The sequence below is a fragment of the Choloepus didactylus genome, chromosome X (genome assembly GCF_015220235.1).
Source record: "Choloepus didactylus isolate mChoDid1 chromosome X, mChoDid1.pri, whole genome shotgun sequence".
In the NCBI taxonomy this organism is placed as follows: Eukaryota; Metazoa; Chordata; class Mammalia; order Pilosa; family Megalonychidae; genus Choloepus; species Choloepus didactylus.
The window spans coordinates 135,811,747-135,833,531 of NC_051334.1; the positions used below are offsets into that span (position 1 = coordinate 135,811,747).

The 21,785-nt window shown below is 36.7% G+C and overlaps 1 protein-coding gene across 1 annotated transcript in view; it reads left to right on the forward strand.

Moving 5' to 3' along the window:
• The first annotated feature begins 4,758 nt into the window (after positions 1-4,758).
• Positions 4,759-21,785, forward strand: part of HTR2C (5-hydroxytryptamine receptor 2C) — a 433,564-nt gene continuing 416,537 nt past the window's right edge. Inside the window, exons 1-2 of the mRNA XM_037820883.1 lie at positions 4,759-4,799; positions 5,002-5,315. Of these exons, the coding sequence (XP_037676811.1) occupies positions 4,759-4,799; positions 5,002-5,315 (355 nt within the window). The remainder of the gene's footprint in view (positions 4,800-5,001; positions 5,316-21,785) is intronic.

Consider the following 21,785-nt stretch of genomic DNA (forward strand, 5'->3'; position numbering starts at 1 on the left):
ACAAGTCCTTGGTATTGGCGTATGGTCCCTGGGATTTCCAAGTGGGTCCCTCTTCCATGCTGTGCCCTTCCAGGGCCTCTGCTGAAGGAAGGTTGTGCTACATAGAAGTGCACACCATTCCTCCAGGGAAGTTCTGGGCTGCCAGGCCATGTAGGTGCATTCCCAGCCTGCTGTAACGCTGGCTGTATGGGGTGCATTAATTTCCCCCTTTTTGCACAGCTCTGCCTTCCCAGCTCTGGGACAACTAGCTGTGGTTGTGCAAAAGGCTATTGTTCAGAGAACCTAAGATGGCATCTAGGTGAAACAGGGCAAAAAAGCATCTCTGTGAAAAATACTTGATAAAAGCCAGAAAAGGGCCCAGAACATCAGTTCCAGTGATGCACCAGCTGGACAAGGTCTGTTAAATCCACAGGGACCATGCATTTGGTGAATCTGGGAGTCTGCATTCTGAAACAAGTGAGTGAGCTGGCTGAAAGTCTGGCAGCTGCACTGCAGTGGGGGGAAACAATGGGTTGATGCTTGGAGATGGACTAGTACTTTAAAAAAAAAAACTGGGAGTGGCTGCAGATAAGGCAGCAAGAACCACGCAGTGAAGCATGGCAGGAGTGGGCCTTGCAAATGCCTCAATATCTGGTGTGGAAGATAGCCCTCCCTGCAACTGCTGCTAATTTTCTCAGAGCCAGGAGAGCAGAAGGGAGCCACTTGCAGCCATCTTCCTGGCGGGCTGGGGACGCTCTGCCCAGGGATGGGGCCACAGCCTAGAGCATGCCAAGGGTCACAGTGTGACGGGGAGAGTTCCCTGAGACGCATGCACACACCACAATATTGGCTGTGAACAGTGGCCTTTGGTGCGCCCATGGCTGGTTGTCCCAGAGCTGGGAGGGCAGATCTGTGCAAAGCAGGGGAGATTGACCTGCCCCATTCAGCCGTCTTTGCAGCAGGCTGGGAATGCCCCTGCATAGCCTGACAGCCCAAGGCTTCCCTGGATGACCAGTATGCACTTGTGATACGGCACAGCCTTCCCTCAGCAGAGGTCCTGGAAGAGCATGGCTGGGAAGAGGGACCCACTCAGAAATCCCAGGGAACCTATGGCAAAACCAAGAACTTGTTGGTCAGCAGCAGAGACAATCTGTGGTGAGACTGAAATGAAGGCTTAAACTTACAACAGCCTTAAATCTCCAGGAACACCTGGGAGGTTTGATTACTAAAGCTGCCCTGCCTCCCTAACCACTCAGACACATGCCCCACATTCAGGGTAGACAGTATCAACAACACACCCAAACATGGTGAACTAATGAGACCCCATGAGAATCAGACCCCCACACACCAAAAAGACAATTTGGTGAGAACTGACTTGAGGGAATAGGTGACTTGTGGACACCATCTGCTGGTTAGTTAGAGAAAGTGTACACCACCAGGGTGTAGATCTGACAAATTAGAGGTTAGTGTTTTACATATTTTGAAAGAACCCTATCAAATAAAGCAAATGCCAAGAGGCCAAAAACAACAGAAAATTTTAAGGCATATGATAAAACCAGATGATATGGAGAACCCAAACCCAAACACCCAAATCGAAAGATCAGAGAAGACACAGTACTTGGAGCAATTAATCAAAGAACTAAAGGCAAACAATGAGAGTATGGCACAAGATATAAAGGACATGAAGAAGAGCATGGCACAGGATATGAAGGGCATGAAGAAGACCCTAGAAGACCATAAAGAAGAAATTGCAAGAGTAAATAAAAAAATAGATGATCTTATGGAAATAAAAGAAACTGTTGACCAAATTAGAAAGGTTCTGGATACTCATAGTACAAGACTAGAGGAAGATGAACAATGACTCAGCATCCTCAAGGAACAGAGAATGGAAAATGAAAGAACAAAAGAAAGAATGGGGGAAAAATTGAAAAAATCAAAATGGAGCTCAGGGATATGATAGATAAAATGGAGCATCCAAATATAAGACTCATTGGTGTCCCAGAAGGGGAAGAGAAGGGTAAAGGTCTAGAAAGAGTATTCAAAGAAATTTTGGGGGAAAACTTCCCAAACCATCTACACAAAGTAAATACACAAAGCATAAATTCCCAGTGAACTCCAAATAGAATAAATCCAAATAAACCCACTCCAAGATATATTCTGACTAGTCTGTCAAATGCTGAAGAGAAGGAGCAAGTTCTGAAAGCAGCGAGAGAAAAGCAATTCACCACATACAAAGGAAGCAACATAAGACTTAGTGGTGACTACTCAGTGGCCACCATGGAGGCAAGAAGGCAGTGGCATAAAATATTTAAAATTCTGAGAGAGAAAAATTTCCAACCAAGAATACTTTATCCAGCAGAGCCCTCCTTCAAATTTGAGGGAGAGCTTAAATTTTTCACCGACACACAAATGCTGAGAGATATTGCTAATAAAAGACCTGCCCTACTTCAGGTACTAAAGGGAGACCTACCAACAGAGAAGCAAAGAAAGGAGAGAGATATATAGAAATTTAACAGACATATGTAGAACATTACATCCCAAATCACTGGGACACACATTCTTCTCTAGTGATCACAGATCTTTCTCCAGAATTGACCATATGCTGGGACATAAAACAAGCCTCAATAAATTTTTAAAAAAATTGAATATATTCAAAGCACATTCTCTGACCACAGTGGAATACAAATAGAACTCATAACCATCAGAGACTTAGAAAATTCACAAACACCTAGAGGGTAAAAATGAGGGGGAGATGAAAACATTCCCAGATAATCAAAAGCTGAGGGACTTCATCACCTGTATATCAGTCCTATAAGAAATGCTAAAGGGAATTGTGTAGGCTAAAAGGAAGGGGCACTAAACAATTGACTGAAACCACATGAAGAAATAAAGATTTCCAGTAAAGATCACATGGTAAATATAAATACCAATACTAATGTATTCTTGATTTGTAACTCCACTGTTTACTTCCTACAGGATAAACTGTAGTGATAATTCAGTGGTTTTGGACTCAATGTAAAATATGTAATTGTTGACAAGAACTACATAAAGGTGGGGGAATGGAGGAGTATAGGAACATAGTTTATGCGTCCTATTGAAGTTAAGTTGGTATCAAAGAAAAACAAGATTGTTATAGATTTAGGATGTTAAATTTAAGCCCCATGGTAAACACAAAGAAAGTATCAGAGAATATGACCATAGAGATGAAAAGTAGAGTATGGGTTGTGAGAAGTGTGGGAAGGGGCAATGGAGAGTTAAGAAATGAGTGTAGGGTTTCTGTTTGGGGTGAAGGGAAATTTCTAGTAATGAATGGTGGGAAGGTGATGGCATTGCAACATTCTGAATGTGATTAATCCCACTAATGGAATGCTAAGGAGGGGTTAGAATCGGAAGATTTAGGCTGTCTTTGTTTCCACAGTTGAAAAACAAAAAAGGCAGTCTAAATAGGTAATGATAATTAAATGCCAAGGATGATTCTGGATGGGATCTGAGGATGCAGGAGAGGAGGCTCAAAGGGACACAGTTGGAACATAAGAAAAAAAAAGGAAATATAGAATGTAAGCTTTGTATCAATGTTGAATTTCTTGAACTTCTTAGCCATGCTTAATGTGATTACATAAAAGAATGTTCTTGTTCAGCTTGCTCTCATATGTTCAGAAGACAGAGCAATAGATGATGGGTGATAGAGAGGGAGGGTGGGAGGGAGGGAAAGAAAGAAATGGTTGTGTGACAGGACATTAAAGTTGGTGTATTGGGGTATCGGTGGAGGGGGGTCGGGGTACGTGGGAGTTCTGTGTATGGGTTTTGTATTGTTTTTGCAACTCTTCCTGTAAGTTTGAATTTATTTCAAAATTTAAAAAAAAGACTATTGTCCACATCTGATATTGTGTTGTGTGCCCATGTTGCTGGAAACACTTCATCTCACACTGGGTTTTTTGGTGCAGCTCTGGGCTGTGGCTTTGGTGCTGGGCAGGAGCATTCCCAGCAAGCCAGGAAGATGGCTGCAAGGGGTGTGGTTATTTCCCCCCTTTGGCTCACCTCTGCCTGCTTCACTCCAAGACAATTAGCAGTGGGTGTGCAAAAGGCTATCTTCCATGCCAGATACTGAGGTGTCCGCACAGCCCGTTCCTGCCAAGCAGTTCCCACTGCCATATATGTAGCTGCTTTTGGGTTTTTTAAAAAAGAACTAGTCTGCCTCCAAATGCCAATACATGGTTTCCCCACTCTGCAGCATGGCTGCCCAACACTCAGCAGGCTTACTCACTCATTTCAGAATGCAGACTCCCGGTTTCACCAAGTACATGGTCCCTGTGGTTTTAGCAGACCTTGTCCAGCTGGTGCATCACTGGAACTGGTGTTCTCGGTCACTTTCTGGCTTTTATCTAGTATTTTTCATGGAGGTGTTTTATTGCCCTGTCTCTCCTAGGTGCCATCTTAGGTTCTCTCTCAATGGCAATTTATTCTTCTTAGCTTTGGACCTAAAGATGGCAACTTCCAATTTTCTTTTCAGGATATTGAAAACTTATAAGAAAATACCCTTTCATTTTGTTGGAAATTAATATTAAAAAAAGAAGAGGCCACTATAGAAAATGAAACAATACTATGGTTTCAGATTGCTTATGTAGAGTAAAGGTTAAAAACATGGAATTTGGAATCAGTGTGGACTGAGAATGGACTCTGGCCCTGCCACTTATTGGATTTATTACCTAATAAAGTTACTTAAACTCTCTGGATCTCAGTCTTCCTATCCAAATAATGGGTATAAATAGTAGTGACATCATGAGGTTGTTAGATGAGATCAAAAGAGATTATATATTTCAGTAAGCAAAGTGCCTGACATAATAATCACTCCATAAGTTTAATATTCTTTGGATAAAAAGACAAAATTCTGAGGTTCAATTGAGAGAGTAGAAATGAGGGTGATGATGATGATGGTGGTGATTGTTGAAAGAGAAGCAATTGTTTTTTATGCAATATAAGCAACATGTAACTGACTGTTTTGTTTTGTTTTTTAATTTCCAGTGTGCACCTAATTGGCCTGTTGGTTTGGCAATGCGATATTTCTGTGAGTCCAGTTGCAGGGCTAGTAACTGACATTTTCAATACCTCCGATGGTGGACGCTTCAAATTCCCAGACGGGGTACAAAACTGGCCAGCACTTTCAATCATCGTAATAATAATCATGACAATAGGTGGCAACATCCTCGTTATTATGGCAGTAAGCTTGGAAAAGAAACTGCACAATGCCACCAATTACTTCTTAATGTCCCTAGCCATGGCTGATATGTTGGTGGGACTGCTTGTCATGCCACTGTCTCTGCTTGCAATCCTTTATGGTAAGTACAATTCTGTTAGTTTTTCAATCTCAGTTTATGTCATAAACTTGGGTCATGTATCAGTAAACACTAATAAATTTAATCATGTTACTTGTAGCATTTGGAAAATGAAGAAAAAATGCAAATTTTGTGACAGAAGGAATTGGATGGGTATATATTTTTAAATAAATCAGTAGCAGATTCCTCATAAAGCAAACATGACTTTTTATACATATTAAAATCATAAATAGATGTCCTATTGCCCAATGTCATTTGTAAACAATGTATGAACAATTGACATAGGATGAGTATGAAAGACAATGACAGAAAAATCTCCCAACTTCTGTGTTCTGGTTAGTAAACACACCTAGTACCATCTCAAATACAAGGAAGGAAAAACAGGCTCATTGTCTATAATAAATATGTTTTATATGATCTTGTTTAACATTTCCAAACTAAGTACTTGATACATAATAAGCACTCAATCACAGCTATTCTTCTTCTTCATGGTATCTAAAATTTAAGTTTTTACAAGGTAATGGGGGATAACAAAAGTAATTAAGTATTTAAATGCAAGTTCACATCGCCACTATAAAAATTTGGACATTGAAAATATCTGTATTTAGATTTTAGACAGGTTTTCATTTTTCTTTTGGTTTTCTGCCATCTCTTCATCCTATTTTTTTTAACATAATTTTTGTTTCTAGCTAATATTTATGACTAAAAATCAAAATCACTTATACAAAACTAAAAAGTATCTTTACTAGGAAGTTGGAAAGCCCAGTTTGAATGTAATTGCTGTTTCAGTTGGCTACACAGCTGAAAGTAGATACCATGAAATATGTTGGCTTTAACAATGGGAATTAATTAGCTCATGCATTTATAGTTTTGACACTAGAAAAATGTCCAAAAAGGCATCATCAAGATGATGCTTTCCTCCCAAAGACCAGCTGCTAGCAATAGCGGACTCCTATGCACATGGCAAGATACATAGTGACATCTGCTGGTTTCTCCCTTCTCTTCTGGTTTTCATTGCTTTCAGCTTCTTGCTTCCATGGCTTTCTCTGTCTCAATGTATTCATCCCATTTATAAATGATTCTAATAAGAAGATTAAGACACAACCCAGTTCATGCCTTAACTGAAGTAACCTTGTAAAAACCTATTTACAACGGGTTTACACTTGAAGGAATGGATTACCTTTAAGAACATGATTTTCTGTGGTGCATACAATTCCAAAGTGCCACAAATACTCATCTCACAAAGGAGTGAAATAAATTCCCTATTCCCTGGAGATCATAATGCAACTAGACTAGAAGGAATAATATTGAAAGTTTACATAGTTCTCAAATCCTAAAAGATCAATGAAGCTACAATATAATCTTCCATGAGACTTAAAAATGTATTAGCCTGTTCTACATATAAAGAAGTAGTAGATTACCTTAATAAACATAAACAGTATACTCAGAAAATGTTATTTTTTTGATTGAGTTTCAGTGATGCACTAACCTCAAAGCATCACTATTTTACCAGCTCAGTGGGCATTTTGCTTCTTTAAAGCTCCAAAATTATGTGAGAAAAGTCACTGGAATGAAGTGAAATAGTGATTTAGAAGATGTAATTTGTTTCATAGTGTCTGTCACATTTTGCCAGTTTCTCCTTTAAAAAATATTGGGAGGCAGAATAATGGCATCAGCATAAATGCAAATCTCTTAACCCATCCATTTCCCCCCAAACAATGAAAGTAACAAGAAGAACAAATAAAAGTTACACAATACTACCACCAAATTTGGAAAACTTTCAAGTTTCAAGTTATCTGTAAGTAAAATATGTCTTAGTTTCTTAGGGTTGCCACAACAAAATAACAGAAACTGGGTGACTTGAAACAACAGAAATTCATTCTATCATATTTCTGGAGGCTAGAAGTCCAAATTCAAGGTGTCATCAAAGCCATTCTCCTTCTGAAGCTTCTAGGGGACGATCCTTCCTTGCCTATTCCTTCTTTGAGGAACCCAAAGAGTTCCTTGGCCTGTGGCAGCATGGCTCCAATCTCTGCATTTTTCTTCACATGACCATCTTTCTTCTCTCTGTGTGTGCCTGTATTTCCCTCTACTTAATGAGGACAATAATCATATTGGATTCTGGCCCCCCCCAATCCAGCATGACCTCATCTTAACTAATTACCTCATCTCAACTAATTACCTCATCTCATCTAATTACCTCATCTTAACTAATTACATCTAATTACATAGACTCTATTTCTGAATAAGGTCTTATTTGCAAGTACCAGGTGTTAGGTTTTGAATATGTATATCGATGGGCACAATTTAACAACAGAAAAATAAACAGGAAAACACAATGAGCTATCTTCTAGACTTGCACCACATGTTGTGTAGAGAAATGTCAGTCCATGAAAAACTGCATAAAAGTAAGTAGAGGAGAACTAATAGTAAGCTGAAGATTGATCTAAAATGACCACAATAAGAAAGTCTACCTCAAGCATGAAAATATTGAAAACAAGCTCTGGAAGTTTACTTCATAGGGAAAGGACTTAAAATTGTGCACAGGACTCAAAATACAATCTTGTGAAAGCAACTCTTTGGAGGTAAAATAGGGTAAAAAGGAAGGGAGAGGTACTTTTCAAAAATTTTATGGTGATGGGAAAAAGAAGCAAGAGGAGAAATGTCTTGTCACCTTACAAGACAAGAAATGTCAAAATCTGAGGACCCATGGCCCTTGTCCTTTCTTTTTTCACTGTCCCCAAAAGCCAACAGTAAAGAAATCATATTTAGGTACACTGAGAGAAGAGGCTGCTTGTAAACTTGTAACCTTGGAACCCACCACTGAACTGCCAGCCATGTCCATAGAAATTCAGAGATTCAAGCAATCTCCATTTATAACAAACCACTATAAAAAGAAAACAGATCATGAGAATAAAAGAATGGTCAAGAGAAGAAAACTATAACAGAACACTTCAAACTAAATACTCTCTAACAAACATTTTAAAGTATGAAAAACTGCTTTGAATTCAAAATCTACAAACTAAGAATTGAAATGGACAAAAAACATGACAACACAAAGGAACAGTTGATAGTAGATTAAAGTCTGGCTAAATAAAATAGAAGAAAAAGACAAAATCATATCAGAAATGAATTCTAAAATACAAGTGTCCAAGGAAGAATCAATTCAAATGAAAACTTAATAAGTGGAATTGAAGAAAAAAGGTAAACAACAAAAAGAATTAAAAAGAGGTAAGGAAAAAAGTAAAAAGGGTCAGATAGAAAATGGTTGAAATGGAAGACCAGCAAACAAGATCAAATGTATGCATAATGAGAATTCATAAAAGGAAAAAATAATAGAATGGAATTAATATTTAAAACTATTACCCAAAAAAGCTTCCTACAAATGAAAGAGGTGGAAACTACATATTGATAGGGCCAGCCCAGTACCAGAAATTTGACCTGGAACAATCAACTCCAAGGTATATCAGACATTAGATTTCACATATAAAGCAACAATCCTTGGGGATTCCAAGGAAACAGAAGGAACAATTCACAAAGGCAAGAGAATTAGACTGGCCTCACATGTCTCAAAAGTAACAAAGCAAAGTTCAGTAACATTTTTAAGAATTCAATTATTTGTAAGTCATACTTTCAAAGCAAATCTGTAATGACAGAAACAAAATCAATGGTTTCTAGGGGCTGAGAATAAGGGAATGACCCAAAAGTGTCACTAGTTTTGTTTGTCTTATGGAACTGTTCTATATCTTGATTGTGGTGATGATTACACAAATACATATGTTTGTTAAAATTTGACGCACCATACAATATAATTTACAAGTTTAAAAGTGAATTTAAGTGTATGTAAATTGTACTTTAAATTTTTAAAATAGAAAAATCTCAAATATTTTATATCTAGACAGTTGTCCATCGAGGCTATAAAAACATTTTTTTTTAATCTTCATTTTATTGAGATATATTCACATACCATGCAGTCATACAAAACAAATCGTACATTCGATTGTTCACAGTACCATTACGTAGTTGTACATTCATCACCTAAATCAATCCCTGACACCTTCATTAGCACACACACAAAAATAACAAGAATAATAATTAAAGTAAAAAAGAGCAATTGAAGTAAAAAAGAACACTGGGTACCTTTGTCTGTTTGTTTGTTTGTTTCCTTCCCCTATTTTTCTACTCATCCATCCATAAACTAGACAAAGTGGAGTGTGGTCCTTATGGTTTTCCCAATCCCATTGTCACCCCTCATAAGCTACATTTTTATACAATTGTCTTTGAGATTCATGGGTTCTGGGTTGTAGTTTGATAATTTCAGGTATCTACCACCAGCTACCCCAATTCTTTAGAACCTAAAAAGGGTTGTCTAAATTGTGCGTAAGAGTGCCCACCAGAGTGACCTCTTGGCTCCTTTTGGAATCTCTCTGCTACTGAAGCTTATTTCATTTCCTTTCACATCCCCCTTTTGGTCAAGAAGATGTTCTCCGTCCCACGATGCCAGGTCTACATTCCTCCCCGGGAGTCATATTCCACGTTGCCAGGGAGATTCACTCCCCTGGGTGTCTGATCCCACGTAGGGGGGCAAGGCAGTGATTTCACCTTTCAAGTTGGCTTAGCCAGAGAGAGAGGGCCACATCTGAGCAACAAAGAGGCATTCGGGAGGAGGCTCTTAGGCACAATTATAGGGAGGCCTAGCCTCTCCTTTGCAGCAACCGTCTTCCCAAGGGTAAAACCTACGGTAGAGGGCTCAACCCATCAAACCACCAGTTCCCTATGTCTGTGGTAATGTTAGCAACCATTGAGGTGGGGTAGGCCAATACCCCTGCATTCTCCACAGGTTCCTCAAGGGGGCACTACATATTTTTTTCCTTTTATTCTTTTCTTTTTTTTTTTTTAACCTTTTCTTCCTTTTTAAATCAACTGCATGGAAAAGAAAATTAAAAAAAAAAAACAAAAAAAACAAAAAAGAAAAGCATACAATAAAAGAACATTTCAAAGAGACCATAACAAGGGAGTAAGAAAAAGACAACTAACCTAAGATAACTGCTTTACTTCCAACCTGTTCCTACTTTACCCCAAGAAAGATACATAATATAGCAACATTTCTGTGAACTTGTTCCTACTATATCCATCAGAAATTAACAGACCATAATCATTCCTGGGCATCCCCAGAACGTTAAATAGCATATCTGTTCTTCTTGGATTACTGTTCCCCCTTCCTTAATTGCTCTCTATTGCTAGTTCCCCTACATTCTACATTATAAACCATTCGTTTTACATTTTTCAAAGTTCACATTAGTGGTAGCATATAATATTTCTCTTTCTGTGCCTGGCTTATTTCGCTCAGCATTATGTCTTCAAGGTTCATCCATGTTGTCATATGTTTCACGAGGTCGTTCCTTCTTACTGCCATGTAGTATTCAATCGTGTGTATATACCACATTTTATTTATCCACTCATCTGTTGAAGGACATTTGGGTTGTTTCCATCTCTTGGCAATTGTGAATAATGCTGCTATGAACATTGGCATCCAGATATCTGTTCGTGTCACTGCTTTCCGATCTTCCGGGTATATACCGAGAAGTGCAATCGCTGGATCGAATGGTAAATTTATTTCTAGTTTTCTAAGGAGCTGCCAGACTGACTTCCAGAGTGGCTGAACCATTATACAGTCCCACCAACAGTGAATAAGAGTTCCAATTTCTCCACATCCCCTCCAGCATTTGTAGTTTCCTGTTTGTTTAATGGCAGCCATTCTAATCGGTGTTAGATGGTATCTCATTGTGGTCTTAATTTGCATCTCTCTAATAGCTAGTGAAGCTGAACATTTTTTCATGTGTTTCTTGGCCATTTGTATTTCCTCTTCAGAGAACTGTCTTTTCATATCTTTTGCCCATTTTATAATTGGGCTGTCTGTACTATTGTCATTGAGTTGTAGGATTTCTTTATATATGCAAGATATCAGTCTTTTGTCAGATACATGGTTTCCAAAAATTTTTTCCCATTGAGTTGGCTGCCTCTTTACCTTTTTGAGAAATTCCTTTGAGGTGCAGAAACTTCTAAGCTTGAGGAGTTCCCATTTATCTATTTTCTCTTTTGTTGCTTGTGCTTTGGGTGTAAAGTCTAGGAAGTGGCCACCTAACACAAGGTCTTGAAGATGTTTTCCTACATTATCTTCTAGGAGTTTTATGGTACTTTCTTTTATATTGAGATCTTTCGTCCATTTTGAGTTAATTTTTGTGTAGGGTGTGAAGTAGGGGTCCTCTTTCATTCTTTTGGATATGGATATCCAACTCTCCCAGCCCCATTTGTTGAATAGACCATTATGACTCAGTTCAGTGACTTTGGGGGCCTTATCAAAGATCAGTCGGCCATAGATCTGAAGGTCTATCTCTGAATTCTCAATTCGATTCCATTGATCTATATGTCTATCTTTCTGCCAGTACCATGCTGTTTTGACAACTGTGGCTTTATAATAAGCTTCAAAGTCAGGCAGTGTAAGTCCTCCCACTTCGTTTTTCTTTTTTAGAGTGTCTTTAGCAATTTGAGGCAGCTTCCCTTTCCAAATAAATTTGATAACTAGCTTTTCCAAGTCTGCAAAGTAGGTTGTTGGAATTTTGATTGGGATTGCATTGAATCTGTAGATGCGTTTGGGTAGAATTGACATATTAATGACATTTAGCCTTCCTATCCATGAACATGGAATATTTTTCCATCTTTTAAGGTCCACCTCTATTTCTTTTAGTAGAGTTACATAGTATTCTTTGTATAGGTCTTTTACATCTTTGGTTAAGTTTATTCCTAGGTACTTGATTTTTTTAGTTGCTAGTGAAAATGGTATCTTTTTCTTGAGTGTCTCTTCAGTTTGTTCATTTCTAGCATATAGAAACATTACTGACTTATGTGCATTAATCTTGTATCCTGCTACTTTGCTAAATTTGTTTATTAGCTCTAGTAGCTGTATCGTCGATTTCTCAGGGTTTTCCAGATATAAGATCATATCATCTGCAAACAATGACAGTTTTACTTCTTCTTTTCCAATTTGGATGCCTTTTATTTCTTTGTCTTGCGAGATTGCCCTGGCTAGCACTTCCAGCACAATGTTGAATAACAGTGGTGACAGCGGACATCCTTGTCTTGTTCCTGACCTTAGAGGGAAGGCTTTCAGTCTCTCACCATTGAGTACTATGCTGGCTGTGGGTTTTTCATATATGCTTTTTATCATATAGAGGAAGTTTCCTTCAGTTCCTACCTTTTGAAGTGTTTTTATCAAAAAGGGATGTTGGATTTTGTCAAATGCTTTTTCAGCATCTATTGAGATGATCATTTGATTTTTCCCTTTTGAATATTTAATGTGTTGTAATACATTGATTGATTTTCTTATGTTGAACCATCCTTGCATGCCTGGAATGAACCCCACTTGGTCATGGTGTATGATTTTTTTAATGTGTCTTTGGATTCAATTTGCAAGTATTTTGTTGAGGATTTTTGCATCTATATTCATTAGGGAGATTGGCCGGTAGTTTTCCTTTTTTGTAGCATCTTTGCCTGGTTTTGGTATTAGATTGATGTTAGCTTCATAAAATGAGTTAGGTAGTGTTCCATTTTCTTCAATGTTTTGAAAGAGTTTGAGTAAGATTGGTGTCAGTTCTTTCTGGAAAGTTTGGTAGAATTCCCCTGTGAAGCCATCTGGCCCTGGGCATTTATTTGTGGGAAGATTTTTGATGACTTATTGGATCTCTTTGCTTGTGATGGGTTGGTTGAGGTCTTCTATTTCTTCTCTGGTCAGTCTAGGTTGTTCATATGTTTCCAGGAAATTGTCCATTTCCTCTACATTATCCAGCTTGTTGCCATACAGTTGTTCATAGTATCCTCTTATAATTTTTTTAATTTTTCAGGATCTGCAGTTATGTCACCTTCTTCATTCATTATTTTGTTTATATGGGTCTTCTCTCTTTTTGATTTTGTCAGTCTAGCTAGGGGCTTGTCAATCTTGTTGATCTTCTCAAAGAACCAACTTTTGGTGATATTTATCCTCTCTATTGTTTTTTTGTTCTCTATGTCATTTATTTCTGCTTTAATCCTTGTTATTTTTTTTCTTGTACTTGGTTTAGGATTGGTTTGCTGTTCATTTTCTAGCTTCTTCAGTTGATCCATTAGTTCTTTGATTTTGGCTCTTTCTTCCTTTTTAATATATGCGTTTAGTGCTATAAATTTCCCCCTCAGCACTACTTTTGCTGCATCCCATAGGTTTTGGTATGTTGTGTTCTCATTTTCATTCGTCTCTATATATTTAGCAATTTCTCTTGCTATTTCTTCTTTAAGCCACTGATTGTTTAGGAGTGTGTTGTTTAACCTCCAGGTATTTGTGAATTTTCTAAGTCTCTGATGGTTATTGACTTCTAATTGTATTCCATTGTGGTCAGAGAATGTGCTTTGAATAATTTCAATCTTTTTAAATTTACTGAGGCTTATTTTATGTCCCAGCATATGATCTATTCTGGAGAAAGTTCCGTGAGCACTAGAAAAGTATGTGTATCCTGGTGATTTGGGATGTAATGTTCTGTATATGTCTGTTCAATCTAATTCATTTATCAGATTGTTTAGGTTTTCAATTTCCTTATTGGTCCTCTGTCTGGTTGATCTATCTATAGGAGAGAGTGATGTGTTGAAGTCTCCCACAATTATTGTGGAAACATCAATTGCTTCCTTTACTTTTGCCAGTGTTTCTCTCACGTATTTTGTGGCACCTTGATTGGGTGCATAGACATTTACGATTGTTATTTCTTCTTGTTGAATTGCCCCTTTTATTAGTATGTAGTGGCCTTCTTTGTCTCTCAAAACATCCCTGCATTTAAAGTCTATTTTATCTGAGATTAATATTGCTACACCTGCTTTCTTTTGGCTGTAGCTTGCATGAAATATTTTTTCCGTCCTTTCACTTTCAATTTCTTTGTGTCCCTGTGTCTAAGATGAGTCTCTTGTATGCAACATATTGATGGTTCATTTTTTTTGATCCATTCTGCGAATCTATATCTTTTAATTGGGGAGTTTAATCCATTTACATTCAACGTTATAACACTGAAGGCATTTCTTGAATCAGCCATCTTATCCTTTGGTTTATGTTTGTCATATATATTTTTCCCCTCTGTCTATTAATATCCTTTATTGTACCCATACCGAATCTCTTTAGTACTGAACCTTTCTCCAAGTCTCTCTGTCCTTTCTTTGTTTCTCTGTGTGTAGGGCTCCCTTTAGTATCTCCAGTAGGGCAGGTCTCTTGTTAGCAAATTCTCTCAGCATTTGTTTGTCTGTGAAAAATTTAAGCTCTCCCTCAAATTTGCAGGAGAGCTTTGCTGGATAAAGTATTCTTGGTTGGAAATTTTTCTCACTCAGAATTTTAAATATATCGTGCCACTGCCTTCTTGCCTCCATGGTGGCTGCTGAGTAGTCACTACTTAGTCTTTTGCTGTTTCCTTTGTATGTGGTGAATTGCTTTTCTCTTGCTGCTTTCAGAACTTGCTCCTTCTCTTCCGTGTTTGACAGTGTGATCAGAATATGTCTCGGAGTGGGTTTATTTGGATTTATTCTATTTGGAGTTCGCTGAGCATTTATGATTTGTGTATTTATGTTGTTTAGAAGATTTGGGTAGTTTTTCCCAACAATTTCTTTGAATACTCTTCCTAGATCTTTACCCTTTTCTTCCCCTTCTGGAACACCAATGAGTCTTATATTAGGACGTTTTATATTATCATCTATCATATCCCTGAGGTCCGTTTCGATTTTTTCAATTTTTTCCCCATTCTTTCTTTTATGCTTTCATTTTCCATTCTGTCGTCTTCCAGGTCACTGATTCATTGTTCAACTTCCTCTAGTCTTGTACTATGAGTGTCCAGAATCTTTTTAATTTGGTCAACAGTTTCTTTATTTTCCATAAGATCATCTATTTTTTTATTTAGTCTTGCAATGTCTTCTTTATGCTCTTCCAGGGTCTTCTTGATATCCTTTGTATTCTGTACTATGGTCTCATTGTTCATCTTTAGTTCTTTGAGTAGCTGCTCTAGGTGCTGTGTCTCCTCTGACCTTTTGATTTGGATGCTTGGGCTTGGGTTATCCATATCGTCTGGTTTTTTCATATGCTTTAGAATTTTCTGTTGTTTTTGGCCTCTTGGCATTTGCTGAACTTGATAGGGTTCTTTTAGGATGTGTAGACCAATTGAAGTCCTTATCTCTAATTTATCAGATCTACAGCTTCGTGGAGTACACTTTCTCTAACAAACCAGCAGGTGGCGTCCATCAGCCACCTGTTCTCCACAAGCCAGTTCTCCCCTGCTTTGCCTTTGTGGTGAGTGGGGGAGTGAGTCTTGTGGGGTCCAATTGGTGTACCAAGCTTGCGTGTGTAGTTGGTGTTGCCCACCCTGTATATGGGGCGTGTTTCTGGGCAGTCAGGGAGTGGGGGTGGCTCTAACAATCAAATCTCCCTGGTGATCCTGGAGTTTTAAAGCTGCTGCAATAGTCTAATCCTTCAGTTCAGTCCTGCCACAGTTTGTCTCTGCCACTGACCCACAAGTCCTTGGTATTGGTGTATGGCTCCTGAGACTTGCAATTGGGTCCCTCTTCCAGGCCGTGCACCCCCTGGTCCTCTGTTGAGGGATGACTATGCTATGTCACAGGTGAGTGTCATCCCCCCAGGGCGGTTCTGGGCTGCTGGGCTGTGTAGGGAGGCTCCCAGTCTGCTGAAATGATGGCTGAATGGGGCTTTGTTAATTCACACTGCTCCACCTTCCCAACTCTGGGACAATCAGCTGAGGTTGCAGGGAAGGCTAATGTCCACGCCCAGTTTTTTGGAGTGTGCCTGTTATTTGAAACACTTCCGTCACACTGGGTTGTCTGGGGCAGCTCTGGGCTATGTGGCTGGCGATGGGCAGGAGTGTTTCCTGTCCACCAGGATGATGGGTGTGAGAGGACACCCCCCTTTTCTTGGGAAGTTGTGGTGTTTAATAAAATTTCTCAGCCACTGGATTATTGCCTTTTGTCTCAGAGCTCTCTTAGTTCTGCTCTTGTCTTGACCTGCCCAAATTGCAAGTCTTTGAAGCTTTGTGTATTGGGCCTCTTAGAGTAATTGTTTTAGAAAAAGAAAAAAGGATTAAAAAAAAAAAAAAAAGGGCCGTCCTCACAGATCTAATGGGTTATTGAAATGCTAAGAGACAAAGCAATTAGGGCCATTAAGGAAAGGTCCACAGGGCAGAGAGATCAGCTTTTCTTCGGGATTTGCATATGAGCCTGAGGGCCTGAGCTCTGCCCTTCCCCTTTCTATGTTCACCAGAACTCCAAAAATCCTCCGCTTTTATTTTGGAGTTTTTCGTGGTGTTTTTTTCTATGTCTGTCTCCTCTCTGCTGGGCTGGCTGCTCTCAGATTCTCTGGTGTCTGGTCTCAGTCTATCTATGGTTGGAGTTTGGATCAGTAGAATGAGTTTCCGATAAGGGCTGCCACTGCAGTTCTCCCTTCTCCTTCCCGGAGCTGACAGCCCCTCCTCCCACGGGACTGAGCCTGGCAGGGAGGGGCACGGGTCCCCTGGCCACAAAAACTTACAGATTTCGCTGATCTCAGCAGTTCCACATTTTCATGAGTGTTGTATGAAGTATGCCCAAAGTCAGATTGCTCTGTGGTGTCCAGTCCACGCAGTTCCTGGCTTTCTACCTACTTTCCTGGAGGAGTAACTAAAACATACAGCTCACCAGTCTGCCATCTTGCCCCACCTCATATAAAAACTTTTAATTTCTTAAAATTCAGGGAAATCTGTACTCTTGACTGCTTCTTAAAAAGTCTGATAGGGAATGGGATTCACCTAACAAAACATGGCTGGGAAAATTTCATCATAAAGTCTGATGATGAGCATTTATTATATTAATTTCATATAAAATAATGGTAGGTATAAAGGCAGAAAAATGCTATGTCATATGATATATTTTATATGTTATATATTCTAATAAATTAGAAACAATATAACTAAAATTTGGGAAGAGAAGAGAGAGACAGCAGGAGAGTAGAATAAAATAATCTCATTAATTTTTCTATAGACAAAATGTGGGAATTAAATAATACCATAAAAACCTGGAAAACTAGAAAGTAATATGTTTAATAAAAAACAGGGGTCTAAGGGCATTAAAAATGATATAAATAAAAAGTTAACCACTAAAATGAAAATACCAAAAGGAATATAATAAATAGAAGAGTGAGAAAGAAAAAATCAACTAGGGGAAGAACACAAAAAATAGAACATAATGCACCTAGCATTTCACCATAGCATAATATGTCACAGTGAAACCAAACATACTAGAAATAGCAATAAACTTGAATAAACCTAACTAACTTATTAAAAGTAAAAGAGTTTCAGTTTGGCTTGTCCAGCTATGTGCTATTTTCAACAGGTACCCTTAAAACACAGATTCAGAAAGAGTAAAATTAAAGAGGTTAACAAAGGTGTGCCTAGTAAATGGAAACACTAAGGAAGCAGGAATTGTGATTTTTTTAAAGATGTAAAACCCTCTTTATTTGGAGACAACATGATCATCTATCTAGAAAATGGAATGGAATCTACTAATAAGCTACTGAAAGTAATTAGCAAAGTTTAGAACGTTTGCAGGATAAAAATAACTATACAAATGCATTTTATTTCTATGTACTATCAAGAAGTAATTGGAAATTGAAAATTGTAAAATATCATTTACAATGGCAAAAAGTATTAAATACCTTGGGACATCTCACACAAAATATGTAATATATGCACACTGAACACTATAAAACATTGTCAAAAAAAATCAAAGGACACCCAAATGGAGAGACATGTCATGCATATGGATTGGAAGTCTCAATATTATGGAGATATAAATTCTTGCCAAATTTATGTGTAGAATCAACAATCTCAACTGAATTTCTTACAATTAATTTTTGTTTTGGTACAAAATGACAAGTTGATTCTAAAATTCATGTGGAAACTTGAAGGTCCTATAATGGCCAGAACAAATTTGAAAAATGAAAAACAAAGTTGGTGGAATGATACCATCTGATTTCTAGATTCATTATGAAATCACAGTAATCATTATATTAGTGTAAAGATATTGTCATATTAGTGTAAAGATAGATCAATGGAACAGAATATGGAGTACCAAAATAAACCCACAAATATATAGTCAACTGGTTTTCTCTGTGGAGAAATGATGTTCTATTGGAAAATTATGCTGGTAAATGTATATATCCATATGCAAAAAAATGTGCTTTTGATACCTTGCACCAAACACAAATCATAATTCAAAATAGATCATAGACCTAAATGCAAAAGCCAAAACTACAAACATTTTGAAAAAAAAACATACAATAAAATATCCATAACCTTAATTTGCAAAGGATTTCCTAGATATGACACCAAAAGCACAATCTATAAGAGAAAAAAATACAAAAATCATTAGTTTAGAAAATTACTTGTTTCACATGATAAAAGTTAAATATCATTCTAAAGCTGTCCTCTTTAAGATTTCCTTCCATGACACAAGATATCAGATAGAGCAGATAAGGTAAAATGGATAGGAAATTTTTAATCTCTTTTCTACAATATCTCTTTCTGAAGTTTGCGAGTGATAGGACAGGTCTGTAATATAGTAATCAATAAGATCCCAAGAGCCTAGGATCAATTTAACCTTATAATTCTTTTTTCTTTGTTAGAGAAGTTGAAGGTTCACAGAATAATCAAGCATAAAATACAGGATTCCCATATACCACCCTATTAACACCCTGCCTTGTTGTGGAATGATTTGTTATGATTGATGATAGCACATTTTCATAATTGTCCTATTAACTGTACACCATGGCTTAACTTAGGAGTCATTGTGCAGTGTAGTTTCATGGAATGTTTTAAAATTTTTATTCTGTCACCATATACATAATATAACATTTTGCCTTTTAATCACATTCAAATATATATTTCAGTGATGTTAATTTCATTTATAATGTTCTACCAACACCACCATCTATTACCAAAACATTTCCGTCATTCAAAATAGGAACCTTGTAAATTGCAAATCTTAACTTACCATTCCCTATACCTACCCTGACCCCTGGTAAGCTATTCTATATTCTGACTTGATGAGTTTGTTTATTCTACTTATTTCAATTCAGTGAGATCAAACAATATTTGTCTTTTTGCGTCTGGCTTATTTCACTCAGCATGTCTTCAAGGTTCTTCCATGTTGTCACATGTATCTTGATATCTGAAAAAATAAATTTCAGTTGAAAAAATGAGTGAAATAGAGGGAAACTTATTAATGATAAAGCCATAATTAACAACAAAGGTAGAGAATTTAAGAATATCTATGCACCCAGTAACACAGCAACTACCTTTATAAAGCAAACACTAAAAATGATGCAAAGATACATTTATAGATGTATTACAATAATGGGAGATTTTAACACACCACACCCAATACAAGAAAGATTGTAGAAAATACTATTAAGGTATCCTTATGGATGTATATTTATAACCTTATAATAGAAAATACACCTTCTTAAGGATACATAAAACATTTAAAAAATTAATCACATATTAGGTCATTAAGAAAATATTAGAAATTTTCATAAAGTACAAATATTACAAAAGCACTTCCTGATAACTGCAATAAAACTAGAAGGCATTAATAATAAAATTTTAAGAGGCATCTCATCTCAGAATTATAACAAATATTTAACAACTCTTGGTTGAAAGGAGAAATACAAACTGAAATTACAAAATTTCTTTATAAATATAATAACATAAATGCTGCATGTAAAAATCAATGGGGTATACTTAAAGCAGTGATCAGAGGAAAATTCACAGCCCTAATCACATTTATCAATGAAAATGAAAAAAAAAATAAATTAATCTCCCAGCTAAAAACCTTGGAAGGAACTACAAAATAAACCAAAAGGAAGCATGAGGAAGAAAAAAAAAGATGAAAGCATAAATTGATTAGAGAATGGAAAACAATATATCTAATTAATAAATAAGAATTCTAGTATTAAAAAATTAACAAATGGAAAGTCACTAGCTAAGGAAAAAAGGGAGAAAGCATACATATACAAAATAAGATGCAACAAGGAAATAACCATTGAAGCAAATCATGGGATTGCACTGTAGAATATATGCAAATAAAATTGGAAACACTGAAATAAATAATTTCCCACAGGAATCCCCATAAACAAAATTTGGCTCCATTTGAAATAGAAAGAAAGTGAATAATTTTAGTAGGAGGAATAGAAACTGTTATCAGGAGGTACAGAACACCAGAGTCAGATATTTTCCCTGGGGAATTCTGCAAAACCTTCAAAGGCCACATAGTTGTAATACTCCATAAATTGTTTCAGAGCATTGAAAATGAAGTTAAACTTCCTAATTACTTTTTCTAAAGCAAGCATAACTTTAATACATTAACCAGATAAAGATACAAAAAGGAAAATTATAGCCCAACATCACTATGCTGATGCAAAGATACTTAATAAAATCTAAGGAAACAGAATCCACTGCCACATTAATGCACTTTGACCTATTGGGATAATTTCCAATTACCCAAGTTTGCTTCAATATTGGGAAATCCCTTGACAAAATATATTGGTACATGGTATCAACATTATTGCTAATTAATTATTAATTTTTATATAATACACTATGCAACAAAATTTGATGTATCATAATAAATAGTTAATGTTAATAATTAAAATTATAAACATTAATACAATTATATTTCTAATACAAGTGTTGTAATATTTATTATAATATTAAAATGTTAGTCAAAAAAATTATGAATCATCTCCAAAAATGTTGAGTGAAAAAGCCCTTGTTAAAATCCACACCTATGTCTGATAAAAATCACTTAAAATAAGAATTGAAGCATACTTTAATGTTATAAAATATAAGTAACAGTCTTACAGCTAGCATCTTTTTTAATTAAATTCAGTTTTATTGAGATATATTCACAAACCATGCAATCATCCATTGTTACAGCTAGCATCTTAATAGAAATATACTAAATGTATTTATACTATCAGGAAAGAGACAAGGATGCCACTGCTTTTCTTGTACTTATCATTTTACTGTGGATATTAGCCAATGGAATTAGAGAAGAGAAATTAATTAGAGGTAAAAAAATGAAAAAAAAGTAAAACTATCTCTATGTCAAGTATACCTTTAAAAACCATAAAGAAAAAAGTATAAAACTACTCCAAAGTAACTTACATCAGTAAGCTAGCAAGATATAACATTAGCATGCAAAAATCAATAGACAATACACGATTAAGCAGTTGTGCAAACAGCCATTTATAATAGAAACCAAAAGACTACACTGAGCAAGAAATGTCAAAAACCCATATGAGGAAGACTTTAAAACATCTCTGAAAGACATTAAAAAGGACAGGATAAATAATATTCCCTATATTCTTTG